This window comes from Giraffa tippelskirchi, chromosome 4 (genome assembly GCF_054371585.1).
Source record: "Giraffa tippelskirchi isolate mGirTip1 chromosome 4, T2T-mGirTip1v1.2.pri, whole genome shotgun sequence".
Lineage (NCBI taxonomy): Eukaryota > Metazoa > Chordata > Mammalia > Artiodactyla > Giraffidae > Giraffa > Giraffa tippelskirchi.
This window is the reverse complement of record NC_137278.1, coordinates 109,922,801-109,939,141: the sequence shown is the minus strand read 5'-3', so window position 1 is coordinate 109,939,141 and position 16,341 is coordinate 109,922,801. Positions and strand designations below refer to the sequence as shown.

The window sequence follows — 16,341 nt, the reverse complement described above, 5'->3', positions numbered from 1 at the left end:
ACTGAGTTTGATTTCTCCTTCCCCACAGGTACTTTTCACAACATCTGGAGACATTTCTGGTTGTCACAACTGGAGGATGCTACTAGCATGCAGTAGATAAAGGCCTAAATTACACTAAATGTCCCATGATAGTAAGACTGCTCCCCCACATCACAGAATCATCAGGTCCAAAATGTGATGAGTTTGAAAAATACTGGTCCAAAAAAATCCATTGAAGAGACAGATTGAATAAAAAGAGAAATGTGATAACTGATAGGACAAAAATCACGAAGAATAAAAGGAATACATAACAAAAATATTACCCTTAGAAAAACTTTATCAAGATCTGTTGTGCTCAGTTCTCTTTTATTTTTTACAGATACAGAGATTGAAGTTGAGAGAGTTTAAATAACTTATTCTTTCAAAATCTATCAGAAGTTTAATTCAAATCTTTGAGCTCCTAATTTGATGTTCTTTTAACTATGCCATCTGGTATTTTAAATTCAAGATTGAGGGTAATTCCTGGAGACATGATAGCATAAATACCAATTATAGAGCAATTATTTTTTTTACAAACTAATGACATACCTATTGATTGTATGTTTCCATAAGCAATATATTAAGCACCTTCATTTTTATTACAGGCAAGAAAAAATGTCTATAACACTGGAAAAGAAGAAGCTAAGAAGACTGCATTTAGCCAACTGGCATCAAGTATTCACTCAATAGTGACACCTGTAGAAGAACAATTTAAAAGTTGGATGAGATTTTGAATTACATTTAATCACGTATAATTTACACCAGAAATTCTGGTAATTTCATAGTTTAAAACATTACGTATAATTCTTTAAAGACTTTGTAAAGCACAGACTGAAATAATAAATTATGGTATTACACTGTCACATTTCTGTAAATTGTTACTCAAGGGAAAGAAATGTACGCTACTGAAAATCTGAGTCCTCAGCCAGCAGAGAAAAAGTTAAAATTCAGAGATCATTACAATATTCTTTACACTACTGCTGTCACAAAGACAAAAACAATTAAAGCAACTATTAATGGCTTCACTATAAAACTTGGAGCATGAGCTATAACGAGAAAAATAAATCATCTTGTTTCTTAAAATACAAGTTAACTAAATGTGCAAGCACAGCAGAACTAGGCAGCGCAGGAGGAATCATCTAGAGACAGAGGGCTGACCTATGCAGCTGTGGGCCCGGCCGGCCCTGGAAGTGCTGCCGTGTGAGCGAGCCAACAGGAGTGTCCACAGTCCTCAGCAACCAGGCATCCTTGCCATGAAGGAACTGGCTGGAGGCCAGAGACCGCCCTCTGCTCTACTGACATCTGCTGCGATATATTTCTATCATGGGGCTTCTTTTATTTATCAATATTTTTGTTTTTCAAACAATTTGATGGAGACCATGTGTCAACTTAATTGTCTTTTGGTCATTCTAGGCACTTGGGCACACCAGCGTTTTATTTGCAACTCACTAGCAATGCTAATTAAATACTTAAACCTTACTAATACATATAGAAATTAAGTCAGCCAATAGCCTTTCTTCTCTTCCCCTGGAACCACAAGCAGTCCTCACTGTTGCAATGTTGTTTATTGGTAAGAACAGCATCTTCTGGAAGCACACAGTCTTAGTCTGAATCCATATTCTACCACACTGAGATACTGGTAAGCAATTTAATCTCAGTTCCAGTTTATTCATCTGTAAAATGAGGATAACAGTACTTTTATCATAAAGCTACTGCGAGGACTGAATGGGATACTCCATGAAGTGCTCGGTCCAATAAATGACATCTAGCAAGCCTCTGTAAGCATTAGTTAATAATATTAGTCCCTTTCCACTCTGATTTCTCTGAAATGCCATTGACAGTGTGATTTTGTCTCATTTTTACATAAGAAGAGACTCCTTCAGTGTCTACCAAATGCCTCCATCTGCCTACATCTATAATCTGATCCCCTAAACTGTTTCTTTTCATTAACAATCTGCTCAAATTATAATGGCTTTCCCACTTGGTATCCCTCTGTGAAGTCCTCTCCTCAAAAGAATGTTTTTTCCCCTCTACACGGGCATCCTATCTGCGCATTAAACTCCAACTACTTGATGATGAAGTGTTTTTTGAATGTTCCAGCCGAATAGGATTTCTATCAAATGTAAAATCTGACAAAATAACTGCCCTCATTAGCAATATTATCCACATACCATGTCACAATTTATGTTTTTTTAAAAAAAATATTCAATTTAATGCTTCTGAGTATCTTCTGTTTTCAAAGCATTAGTGTGGGGACTATATGAGCAAAATAGTAAGAAATGATCTCTGCCTTGATTCTTCTTACAACTAATAGGGTAAGAATATTAATCAAACCTCCATTCTATCATGTACAAGTACTTTCTTTATACCCCCCCAATTGAATGTAAACTTTTCTTCCTTTTACCCTGCACAACAATTTATTTATTCTTTTCTTTGACTTTGGAAGTAAGCCTTTAAAAAAAGGTGAAATTTGCAGGAAAAAGTATAAATAGAATATTGCAAGTAAATCATGAAGATGTAACGTAAAGGCAAAAAAAAAAAAAAAAAGCATTGTAGAGACAAATCTAGATTGAAACTCTGGATTTGACACTACTACTTAACTATTTGATCCTGTGCTGCTTTCCCACTCCATCTAGGCCCCAGTTTAATTCTCTGTTAATGTGGATACAATGCCTTCTTTGAAACATTGTGAGACTAAAATGAGAAATTTCCTATAAAGTACAAGATCAGTTCAGTTCTGTTCAGTCACGCAGTCGTGTCCGACTCTTTGCAACCCCATGGACTGCAGCACACCAGGCCTCCCTGTCCATCACCAACTCCCAGAATTTACTCAAACGCATGTCCATTGAGTCAGTGATGCCATCCAACCATCTCATCCTCTGTCGTCCCCTTCTCCCTGCCTTCAATCTTTCCCAACATCAAGGTCTTTTCATATCAGTCAGCTCTTCGCATCAGATAGCCAAAGTATTGGAGTTTCAGCTTCAGCATCAGTCCTTCCAATGAATATTCAGGACTGACTTCCTCTAGCATGGACTAGTTGGATCTCCCTGATGTCCAAGGGACTCTCAAGAGTGTTTTCCAACATCACAGTTCAAAAACATCAATTCTTCAGCACTTAGCTTTCTTTATAGTCCAACTCTCACATCCACAAATGACTACTGGAAAAATTATAGCTTTGAATAGATGGACCTTTGTTGGCAAAGCAATGACTGTGCTTTTTAATACGCTGTCTAGGTTGGTCATAACTTTTCTTCCAAGGAGCAAGTGTCTTTTAATTTCATGGCTGCAGTCACCAGCTGCAGTGATTTTGGAGCCCCCAAAAATAAAATCTCTCACTGTTTCCATTGCTTGCCCATCTATTTGCCATGAAGTGATGGGACCAGATGCCATGATCTTAATTTTCTGAATGTTGAGTTTTAAGCCAACTTTTTCCCCCTCTCCTCTTTTGCTCTCATCAAGAGCCTCTTTAGTTCTTCTTTGTGTTCTGCCATAGGTGGTGTCATCTGCATATCTGAGGTTATTGATATTTCTCCCAGCAATCTTGATTACAGCTTGAGATTCATCCAGCCCACCATTTCTCATGACGTAGTTCGCATATAAGTTAAATAGACAGGGTGACAATATACAGCCTTGACGTACTCCTTTCCTGATTTGGAACCAGTCCATTGTTCCACGTTCAGTTCTAACTCTTGCTTCCTGATCTCCATACAGGTTTCTCAAGAGGCAGGTCAGGTGGTCTGGTATTCCCATCTCTTTAAGAATTTTACACAGTTAGTGGTGATCCACACAGTCAGCTTTGGCATAGTCAATAAAGAAGTAGATGTTTTTCTGGAACTCTCTTGCATTTTTGATGATCCAACGGATGTTGGCATTTTGATCTCTGGTTCTTCTGCCTTTTCTAAATCCAGCTTGAGCATCAGGAAGTTCACAGTTCACATACTGTTGAAGCCTGGCTTGGAGAATTTTGAGCATTACTTTGTTAGCGTGTGAGATGAGTGCAATTGTGAGGTAGTTTGAGCATTCTTTGGCATTGCGTTTCTTTGGAATTGAAATGAAAAACTGGCCTTTCTCAGTCCTGTGGCCACTGCTCAGTTTTCCAGATTTGCTGGCATATTGAGTGCAGCACTTTCACAGCATCATCTTTTAGGATTTGAAATAGCTCAACTGGAATTCCATCATCTCTACTAGCTTTGTTTTGTAGTGATGCTTCCTAAGGCCCACTTGACTTCACATTCCAGGATGTCTGGCTCTAGCTGAGTGATCACACCATTGTGATTATAAAGTACAAGGTAGGTGCTCAAAAAATTATTTTCTCTAATAATATTTTAAAAAAACTTTAGTTTGCATAGGTAATCTAAGAATGAAGGAGTGAACAAGCCATGTGTGAAAAAAATTAAAAATGAGAATAGAGGTAATATGTAGGTGACAGATCAAGCTGAAAGGAGGCTGGGAATTTAAAAGTGAAGGCCAGTTTTCAGTGGTAGGTCGGCTAAGGAACTTTCACAAACAGGGATGTCTAATGCTTAATCACAGGATATTTGCTGAACCATGACAATGTAAAACACTCTTTCTTAACCTTAATCTCCAGATTCTTAAGTATGATCTCCTAACCAAAGTGACTCTCTTTCTGATTTGGGTGAACACCTAGGAAGAAAAGAAAAGCAAATCCATATGAGGAAAGACACTAGAAAATTCAAGAAAAGATAGAAATCAGAACAAAAGGTAGTTAGAAAAAAGTATAAATCCTTGAAATATCATGGTGGAATATGAAACTGGGACATGAAATTTGTAATCAAAGCTATTTATTTTTTAAGACCACAATGAACTATCACCTCACACCTGTCAGAATGACAATCATCAAAATGAACACAAATAACAAACGCTGGCAAGGGTATGAAGAAAAGGGAAGCCTTTTACTCTGTTGGTAGGAATGTAAATTGTGGAAATCGGTATTGAAGTTTCTCAAAAAACTGAAAATGAAATTACCATATGTTCCAGCAATTCCACTCTTGGAAAACCCCCCAAGCCCAAATTTATAAAGATGCATGCACAGCAATGTTCATAGAGCATTTTTCACAACAGCCAAGATATGGATGCAACCTAAGCATCCATCAACAGATGAGTGGACAGGGAAAATGCAGTGTACACACACAGGTGGTGCTAGAGGGAAAGAACCTGTCTGTCAATGCAGGAGACATAAGAGATGCAGGTTAGGTCCCTGGGTAGGGAAGATCCCTTGGAGAAGGGAATGGAAACCCACCCCAGTATTCTTGCCTGGAGAATCCCATGGACCTAGGAGCCTAGTGGATTACAGTCCATGGGGTTGCAAAGAGTTGGACATGACTGAAAGTGACTTGGTCCTTTAGCACACTTAGTACAGTTAAAATATAGTAAGAAATACAAACTATTAGGTATAAGATAAGCTATAAGGATATATTGGACAACATGAGAAAAATAGTCAATATTTTATAATAATTATAAATGGAGTATAATCTTTAAAAGTTGTGAATAACTATATTGTACACCTGTAACATATAGAATTGTATAGCAACTATATTTCAATTAAAAAAAGAAAAAAAAAGAACAGGGAATCTAAGTCGACTGAAAAAGGTTGGGACAAGCAAGCATGAGAAAACGAGTAGCCAGATGCAGCTAAGGTAGAAGAAGTGACACCAATTGGAGGACTGAAATATAAGACAGGAGAAGTAACTAAAGTTTCTGTTGTTGTTTTTCAATCAGAATGGTAGATGTTTTGAATAGATGTGATAGAGAATCACTGGGGAAGGGACCAATTTGGAATTATTACAATAATTGACAGAAAATACTTAACAAGGATCAAGCTTGTGCATAAAGGAATCAATGAAGATCTGCATAAGGGGATAAATCCAAGCTGCAGTACAGAAGCAAAATCTCCAATTTCTAGCAAATTATGGAACGTGAAATAGCAGTGCTTATTATCAGAAGTTAGACTAGGAAATCAAGATTAGATGCCTGGAATGTTGGCATGTATACTAACCAAAAACAAGAATAGGAGAAGGGAATACTGGATTGAAGATCCATTTCTGACACTGTCATATACAGGTTTGTTCTCTCTCACCAAACTGTGAGGCTGTTTGGTACAAGGACTAGCCAAATACCCCACATAAATGTTTCTTAATGATAGTCATCTATTGTGGGTACTATCCATGGTCTCTTTTCCTTAGAAATAGAACCCGTAATTTTTAGTTGGGCACATGGTTGCTTAGAATAAACTTTACATTTTCCAGTCTCCACTAAAACTAGATAAGGCCTTGGAACTACAAAATAGGCCAAATGGATGTGGAAGAATCCTTAATGAAATAGAACATGTCTTTTTAATTGAGTGAAAGTCAGTTATCCACTCGAGACTGAGAGATGGATGCCAAAATGATGATGGTGAACAAAAAGGAGAAAGCTTGGATCCCTGACAATTTCAGGAAGTGCCCCTGCCAGTCAGGGAGTACTTACTTCCAGATAGCCTTTATATGAAAAAGAAAGAAACCCCTATTTTAATTCTGCTATTGTGGAGTCTTTTTTTAAACAATTTGTAGCCAAATCTAATTTTCTCTAATATAGCTACCTTGATCATGTTTTCTTCAAGTTCAATTTTTTCAAAGGTTTATATAAATCTTTATTCTTTTCTAACATTTAGAAATATTCTGGAATGCTGACTAGGTATTCTTTACATTTGATTGAAAAATTTTTAATCTGATAAGTGACATGGTAAAAACATTCTTATAAATACAGCATTACTTACAACAGAGTCTTATTGGAATATCAGATGTATGACTGATATGTTCACTAACCAAAGAGACCAACCAAAATTCTCTTGTGAACAGTACTTACGGTGGTCAAGTCTTAGGCCAAGGCCATTTATCAAAGTAGAAGTTGGACTTAACCTGCAGAGATAACAGCCACAGTCAGGAGAGAAAAGTGGTTTCTCTTCCATCGAGGTCAGACAAGCCATTGTGAGTACACGGAGTATTAGAAGAGAATGACATCCATTTGCTTTTAATTATTTTCATAAAGTTGAATAGCTTTTAGTCTTTGGTTGGTAGTTTACACTTCCCTACTTTTACCTTGAAATGCTTATTTTGGGCTGAGAACTCTAAGCCTGAAATTAATTAATTTCTTTTAAATGATTTTTCTTGGGTAGAAGATGCTGTCCTAAAACATAAAAGGAATACTTGTAGAACTAGAAGCACTTTAAAAGTCATTCATTCTAAGCCATATGTTTTACAGGCAGAATGGCCCAAAGAGACTCGAACATAACTAAATCTTTCTCAGTATAATTGTCTTTTCATTCATTGATTCATTCATTCATGTATTAATCCATTCAATGACTATTTAATTGTTATGCATAAAGGATTGAGGAGGGGAAATGTATCAGAGATTAAGGTCCTGGGCTCAATATGTTTTCAGTTTAGTGGGGATAGAAATAAATTATCCAGAAAATTAAAACTCAATATAAATCAAGATGTTGCAATCATTACTACAGATAAAGAACAACAGAAGATGAAGGGATAGGAAATGTTAACTAGCAGAGACTTTATGAAGAAAGTTGCATTTGGGCTGTACCTGAGAGGATTTTAACAAGTGAGGATAGAATGGACATTTCAGACAAAAGGGTGACTTTCTTTTTAACTTGTACAGTTGATTCCTGTGCAAAGACTTTTTCTTAAATTATTTTTAACATACATTTGGGTGGGAGAGTAAAATCAACTCATCCCAAAGGAGTCAGAGATGAGAATGGTAACTTTGTAAAGCTGGACATCCTAAGTTAAGCTGCATTAAAAAGTGATGCAAGGTACAAAGGAATTCTTGCGAAGTTCACCAACTAAAGGGTCATGCTACCCTTCAGCATCTGGAGAAAACGAGTGCAGTATGGTTTAAAACCCAAGAGCTACTGTTCACAAATGTCATAAATTAAACGACTGAAAAAGATGTCAGTAATAAGTAAAACTAGGGTTTCAACTTACAAGTGAAAACCCAGACAAATGTGCAGTATCAAGGAAAATCATATTTCATTTTCTTCTATATTGTAATGAATTAACAATTCTTTAGAGGCTAGGATTCACTATTCAGTCAGAAAGTGTATAAAATGCAAATGATTTAGAGAAAAGTGATGGTGTCTGTATGACTTTTCACAAATAAATCTTATTTTTACTTTATAATGTATGTGAAAAATAGCTTCCCTTTACCTCATACTTGTGATCAATTATGGTTTTCAGTAAGAGAGATATCTAGGATTTAACAAGGCACTTCATCAATAAGTAGTTCTGATAACACAGGCATATTCAGAGAATTCTGTTCATAACTTTTACAACAACTGTATATAGGCTTTTTGACTATACAAACTGCTTAACTTTCTTACACCCATATTCCTCTACTGCTCCCCAATTCACAACATGCTTTATGTTCTACCTAACAGGAAATTTGCATTTCAGCTTTAAAGTCTGCAGGTAACCTTTAGTCACTAACCTTGCTGTCTTCTCTCTCCTTAGCTTTTCCTTGGAGGAGTTTCTTCTCTTCAAATTCACAGTTGGATTGCAAGGTGAGCTGACAAGAAAGCATTGAGTTCTCTAATTCAGTAAGTTCCAGAGGTCTCGAAGAAGAACGCTGTGACCCAGTAGTGCCAAGACTTGGTATCAGAAGAGCAGGATGAACAGGCTTTGACCCAACAGCTGGCTGCCTTAGTTTTGAGGCAACCCCAAGTACAGGCATGGCTTCTATAAAAGCATCTTCTTGCTGCCAAAGAAAATGCTTCTAACCTCAGTCTGGTAGACTCCAACTTTAGTATTTCCAGAACAAATACTTTAAACAAAACTAGCAGTCATCATGATTCAAAAAAAAAACAAAAAAAAAACTAATAATATAACTTTCAGGAAGAGGCAAAACTCCCCTTCATCTTTAGTTAAGTTTCTTTCTTGCTGGCTTGAATTTTCATGTTTTCATTCTCTCATATATTCATTCTCTCTCCTCTGTTCAGTGCGTCACTGTTCATGTAATAGTAAATACTCCTTTGGGGAGGAAACTTTTCTTGTAGGTAACTGCTACAGACCTCTTTCTCTAGGATTAAAGAGCTCCTAGATTTACTTTTTCTTCTCACTAGAGCAGTCTGAGTCTGAGCATTGCGAGTGAGAAAGAACAAAAGAAAAACCCTTCAGTCCAACTGTCAAAGCAGCCAAGAAACCACAATAGTAGAAGGGCAGGCATTCTTCCTGACTTCAGAAATAATCAGCCTATATTCTCTTTTTAAAGAAAATTGTATTTCCCCCAGCTTAAACAAAAAACAAAGAAAAAAAGAATGGACACGATTAATGGCCAAAAAAAACAGCTGTTGGAAGAACTTTTAGCCCGGAAACAATCTCAGCAATGAAGCTGTTTGTCTGATTTCCAGCTATTTTTCACTACTGACAGCCATGAACCATGGTGTTCATTCTGTTTCAGCCCATGAAATCAGGTTAAATTCATGCAATAGCAGCTAAAACTGCTAAATCACTCAGCAGATCATGACTACCTAGGTTATGAAAACATAGTAAATACAAAGAGCAAGGCACCAGATATACAGTAATCATTTTAAAATTTAATAATGGTGATAATAAAAATATTTAGAGCGAATACATATGGAAAATGTACTACATAGCAGTTACTGGGCAAGCACTTCACACATGATCACACTTAACCAATGGGATAACTCAAGAATAGGCACATGTATTTTCTCCACTTCAGAGAAAGGCTAACTCAGATTCATTTAAGTAACTTAATGAAAATCATGTAGTTAAAAAGTGAAAGAGCCTGTACTATTTAAAGAGTAACTTTAAAAACTAAGAAACAATTTAAAATAAAACTATTATTCAAGCTCATTAAATCTAACTTAAAATTCTAAACTTCTAAAAAGTGTCCATTGATGTATTCAGTGGCTATGAACAATAATGCTTCTATCCATAAAATGATTTTATGATTATCAGATCAAGTTTCATTTCTGGTAAAAGCATATCAGGATCTATAATAAAAACAAGGAGTATGTTTTTAAGAAAGCATTTGATGTAGCCTACTGTCTTTAAAGTCGTTGCATTTAGATAATGGGTCCCCAGAGAAATTCCCCCACCATTTAGCAAAACCTTACTTATATGATGGTCTTGAGATTTCAATAGAAAATTTATACCTAATAACAGGAATTTATTTGATTTTATATCCCTTACATTGAAGAATTTTGTAAGACATTTACAGATTTCCTCTTTCTAAAATTTTTATTTATGTTATAATTTTCAACTATTTTAAGTTTTAGTAATATTCCAAGTAAAGCTCATAGAGAAGTGAATGAACATTTAGTATTCTTTCAAGAACTGGTGGCAAATATGAGAATCATAATCACTATTGTAGAAAATATCTCTCTATAGTGCAGGAATGATTTTATTTGTCTACTATTTCCAGGTCTAAAATTATTATGTACTTTTAATCCACTTTAAACTTGAATTTAATCCAAGAACTAAAGTACTTTTTTTTGTTCTTTTGATATAAGTATAGAAGACATTCAAATACAAGTTAGAAATCTTGCAAACTTAAAAAGTACCTCAATTGGGCTTTACACAATGGGATAATAAGAAACAAACATAACACTATTAGTGATAAAGAAATAGTTACTTTACTTTACATTTACAGTGGAAGTTAGTTACTTTACATTTATAGACCATTTAACACACTGTCTCTTCCAGAGACTATGAGATACTGCAAATCAGGAGATGTTCAAGTTCCTAAAACAGATTTAAATTCTGTGAGAAGATATATGCATCCTGTAATCCTCGCATTGCAAACAAAATGGCATACCTAAAATAATACTACTGGTGGGAAAATCAGGTTCTGGGAAGATCATTCAAAAGATAAGCAACTTTGGGAGCAGATCACTAATAAAAAATAATACTGGTACTCCGGAAGATAATTTGGACCACCCAGGCAAGCAGTCAAGCTCAGAGTTAAAAACAAAACAAACAAATAAAATATTGAATAGAACCACTGGAGATATTTTAATTAGAATTGGTAGAAAAAATTTAACTGAAAGGCAAACTTTTGAGTCCAAAGGTTTGCCACTGAAATGAGCGGTACAATTGGCAAATATTTAAAAGTCACACAAGACAGGAGGCCATGAATACAGGGACTTACTCTTTAAATTTTCTTAAAATTGAGCCAAAAGGGCACCTGTTGAGCGGGTAGTATTAAAGCTGAGGATTTCTTTTCCTACCCAAGGCTATAATTCTACCTTGTCTTATTCTGCCTCCCTTGATCTAGAACGTATGACATATAAAGCTACGTAACTTCTACATTATATCAACATAATTCTATTTACCAACTGTAAATAAGCTAATTGGTATTTCAGAAATGTGCTGGAGGAGAACACACTGTATTTCCTGATACAATCAAATTGAAAAACAATGTTCACATGCAAAAAGGTATCTTTCACTTTGAAATATCTTTTGCTTATTACACAATATCATTTCACTAGGACAGATATATAGAATTGAAAATAGTCACTGCTGATAGCCTAGGAAATTACATCAACCACTAAGTACAATAAAAACAAGCTAACTTATTATAACTTATTACCATTTCATCCTAAAAAGAACACCACCTTTGAACAGGAGACAAAGATGCTGAGAAGTAATTAACTTCAAGTCACAGAAAACGGGGTTTCTCAAACTGGATTCGACAAACTACCACCTGGAGTGCTCGCTAAAAATACAGATTCCAAATACAGGTTCTCAAATTTGTCCCAAATCTACTAAGTAAGAATCATGACGGAGAAGTTTTTTAATTGAATTTAATAAATTGATTCTCTTATACACTAAACTGTAAGGACCTTACATTTTATTTGATTTGTAGCTTGACAGTTCAGGGGATGGACTCTAAAAAGCTTGACTGCCTGTAGTCAAATTTTGCTTCTTCATGTACTAGCTGTATGAATCTGGCAGTTGCTAGGACTCAGTTTCATCTTCTGTAAAATGGGGAAAAATTCTGTAGTTCTTTCACAAGTTACTTGTGAGAATTAAAAAAATGAGATAAATTAAGTCATTTTTCTCATCAAATCTGAGGAAAAGCACCATGCATTAAAATAGCACATGATTACATTATTCTAAACAATCGATTCCTTTTAAAGAAAAATAAAAATTCATTTTATGTTTATCCACATACTTTATTTCCTGTGGTATGTATTCCTTTGTGTAGATGCAAATTTCCATCTGGTATCATTTTCCTTCTCCCTGAACCACCTCAATAACATTTATTTTATTACAGATTTGCTAGTGATTAACTGTCTCAGCTTGTTTGTCCGAAAAAGGATTTACTTCACATTCATTTTTAAAAGAACTTTTTTTTTTCTGAGTATAGAATTCTGAGTTAATGATTTTCCTTCTTTGATACTTTAAAGATGCCACTCTGTAGTTTTTCATTTGCATTGTTTCTAGGAGAACTCTGTTGTAATTCTGATCTTTGTTCCTCCCTGTGTATTGCGGCTAGTTTATCCAGCTTTTGTTATGATTTGCTCCTTTTACTCATTTTTAACAATTTGATTTTGTTATGTTTCTTCTATGTTCCTTAGTATTTAGAGTTCTGTCAAAGCTGGAAAGTTTAGAATAGTTTTTTCTAAAAATATTTGTTGCCTCCCTCTTTCCTTCTGGAGCTCCAGGTACACACATGTTGGACCATTTGCTTTTGTACCACAGATTACTAAAGCTCTAATTATTCTTTAGGTCTTTTTATTGTTGAGTTACTCAGTCATGCCCAACTCTTTGCAACCCTATGGACTGCAATACGCCAGGCTTCCCTGTCCTTCAACAACTCCTGGAGCTTGCTCACTCACGTCCATTGAGTCACTGATTCCATCCAACCATCTCATCCTCTGTCACCACCTTCTCCTGCCTTCAATCTTTCCCAGCATCAGGGTCTTATCCAATGAGTCTTCTCTTTGCATTGGGTGGCCAAGTATTGGAGCTTCAGTTTCAGCATCAGTTCTTCCAATGAATATTCAGGACTGATTTCCTTTTGGATTGACTGCTTTGATCTCCTTGCAGCTCAAGGGACTCTCAAGAGTCTTCTCCAACATTACAGTTCAAAGGCTTTAGTGCTTCTGTGCTCGTCCTTTTATATCCAGCTTTCACATCCGTACATGACTACTGGAAAAACCATAGCCTTGACTATACGGACCTTTTTAGGCAAAGTAATGTTTCTGCTTTTTAATACGCTGCCTAGATTGGTCATAGCTTTTCTTCCAAGGAGCAAACGTCTTTTAATTTCATGGCTGCAGTCACCATCTGCGGTGATTTTGGAGCCCAAGAAAATAAAAGTATGTCACTATTTCCATTGTTTCCCCATCTATTTACCATCAAGTGATGGGACCAGATGCCATGATCTTAGTTTTTTGAATGTTGAGTTTTAAGCCAGCTTTTTCACTCTCTTCTTTTAGCTTAATCAAGATGCCCTTTCGCTCCTCTTCACTTTCTTCCATAAGGTCTTTTAACTTTGTTTTTTTTTTTACAGTCAGCTAACCTCTATTGCTACATTGTTAAGTTCACCAACCCGTACTTCTATAATATTTAAATATTCTGTGTCTAACATTTCTTTTCTCACTATATTTATGTTCTCTTCTACCTTCTGTGTTTATGAGGAATATTTATAATAGTTGTTTAATATTCTTATACATGAATTTCATCCTTTCTGTCATTTTGGATAATGTTCTTAACGAATTTTTTTTTCCTTCCTGGATATGACTCATTTATACTGCTTTTTACATGTCTGATAATTTTTCCCTGGATGGGAGATGTTTTGAATTATCTATTATTGTCTGCTGGATTTCATGTAATGTTTGAGTTTGTAATGGCACAATTAAGTTACTTTTGAGACTTTATTACAAGCTATTTTATAAAAGGTACAGAGCAGCTTGTTGTCTAGAGTCAATTTAACACCACTTCTAAAGAAATACAAATATCTCATCTATTAAGTGGCCTCTCCACTCTAGCTAGGGAAAATACCAAGGGTTCCTAGACTTACATGAGTTCTGCAGATTGTTTATCATACTCCTTTATGGTGCTTCTTTTCTAGAACTTTGCTTTTTTCCTTCTCATACAAGTACAGTGTAGTCCTCTACCAAACACTGGAGAAAACACCTCTGTACGTTTCCAGTGTTCATTCTCATTTTTCTCTCTCATTCATTTTTCCCTTCCTTTCTGGTATTCTTAAAAAATTTAGACCTCTAGGTTTTCTGAACTTTTTTTTTCAGTCTCTACAACTCAGCATAACTGCTAGACTCTACTTGGGTTCTCTGGACCTTCTCTAGAATGTGGATATTGCCTCCAGGAAGTAAGGTGGCACAATAATAGAACTGGTTTTTAATTATCCTTCTCTTGGGTATTGCAGATTTATGCTGCCTTTTGTCCAAAGACTGAACAATGTTGGTTTTTATACCTTTATCCCATTTTCAGTTGTTTAAGACAGGAGATTAAGTCAGATCCCTATTAATCTGTAATGATCAAAAGCAGAAATAGAGTCAGATTTTTTTTTTCCTCCAATCTATCCTGAAAACTGTTGACTGTTACTAGGTTTTCACAATACACCTCAAAACCTTTTTTGGTTTGTGAACCTCTTTCATTTAGCTGAGTACTTCCCTTAAAGCACAGAGAAGAAATAATTTGTACTGACAACTTGCAAACTGTTTGACTGATTGAGTTAGACTGTCTGCCAGATCTAATGAGAAAATTTAAATAATAAAACAAATATAAGATACAATGACCATGAAGTTACAGCTAGTCTCCAAACTTGGCTTGAAACACTTAAAACACTGAGATCTGTTTTAGAATGTCTCTTTCCAAAATCCCCATTGGCACCATTTTTTCCCCCTGATATCTGGGAAATATCTGATGCAGAAAGAAGTATTAGCCATCTAGTATATTTGAAGGGGCAGAAAGCCAAAATATGCCTTTATTGTGGCATTAGACAGGGAAAAAGAAAGTAAACCAGCTGGCTCAACTATAAAGGCAGGTGATGAGTACAAAGGAGCCAATAATAAAACTTAATGAACATTTGGAAATGCACATGATACCCAGTAAAATGAGCAACAATTCAAGAGAGTTGAAACTAATTATATTTGCTCTATGGCGTATATTTAGCATCTTACAGGTTTCCTTACAATATACTACTGATATAGTCAATTGAGTAAATAAAATTCACCAAATTCAGCAGCCTCTTAACCACAAGGTATAATGAAAAGCAAATGTAGTAAGCTCTGAAAAGGCACTGCATGTTGATACTCTCCCTTTCAGAATATCATCTTCCAGAGTAAAAAATATACATATCCGGAGAAAGGACAGTTATTTTATTAAGACAAAAGTCTCTTTGATAGCTTTGCCAGATAAATTTCAGTGCTCCAATAAGACAGCAGATCTTACTCACAAAGGACATTAATAACTTTAAAAATAGTTATACTTTAAAAGACTATTTCTATTGACATATAAGTACATAGACACACTGTGTTATGAAGGTAAAGAAAGGGAACTAAAACCAAGCCCTGACAGTTTGGTCCCGGAAAATGCAGCCAAATAATTTCAGGCATGCATGAGGACTAAGTCACTTAAGTCATATCCGTCTCTGCGATCCTATGGACTGTAACCCACCAGGCTCCTCTGATCGTTGGATTCTCCAGGCAAGAATACTGGAGTGAGTTGCCTCTTCCAGGGGATCTTTCTGACCCAGAGACTGAACGCACATCTCCTGTACTGGCACGTGGGTTCTTTACCACTAGCGCCACCTGGGCAGCCCAATTTTAGACATGACAATATAGAAAATCTATTTTTATAAAAGCATACAGTGGCTCAGACAGAAAAGAATCTGCCCGCAATGTGGGACACCTGGGTTCCATCCCTGAGTCAGGAAGACCCCCAGAGAAGGATATAGCTAATAGAGAATTTCATGGATAGAGGAGCCTGGCAGGCTACAGTCCTTGGGGTAACAAAGGGTCAGACATGACTGAGTGCCTTACACACTTTTTTCACATAATTTTTTTTTTTAGTACTGTTGCTATTGCCACTTTTCATTATTTTCAACTATATTACATAAATATGAGCTGTTTAAAATAAGAGAAGACACAATAAAGAATAACTGTTTAAAAGGTATCAATAAAATTATTGTTTGCAAAGGTTGTACTCACTTCTTGTGAAGAATCTGTAGGAATATTACTTGAAATATTACACATTCTCACATCCTGAGTATCCTATGGCAGTATATATAACCACTATTCTTATATCTTTCAGAATATTG

At 35.7% G+C, this 16,341-nt stretch overlaps 1 protein-coding gene across 3 annotated transcripts in view; it reads right to left on the bottom strand.

The window, feature by feature from the left end:
* Positions 1–9,275, bottom strand: part of NAV3 (neuron navigator 3) — a 375,406-nt gene extending 366,131 nt beyond the window's left edge. For all 3 annotated transcript variants that reach the window (XM_081483945.1, XM_081483946.1, XM_081483947.1), the window contains exon 1: positions 8,518–9,275. In XM_081483945.1, the coding sequence (XP_081340071.1) occupies positions 8,518–8,760 (243 nt within the window). In that variant the 5' untranslated portion in view covers positions 8,761–9,275. The remainder of the gene's footprint in view (positions 1–8,517) is intronic.
* Positions 9,276–16,341: the final 7,066 nt, after the last annotated feature.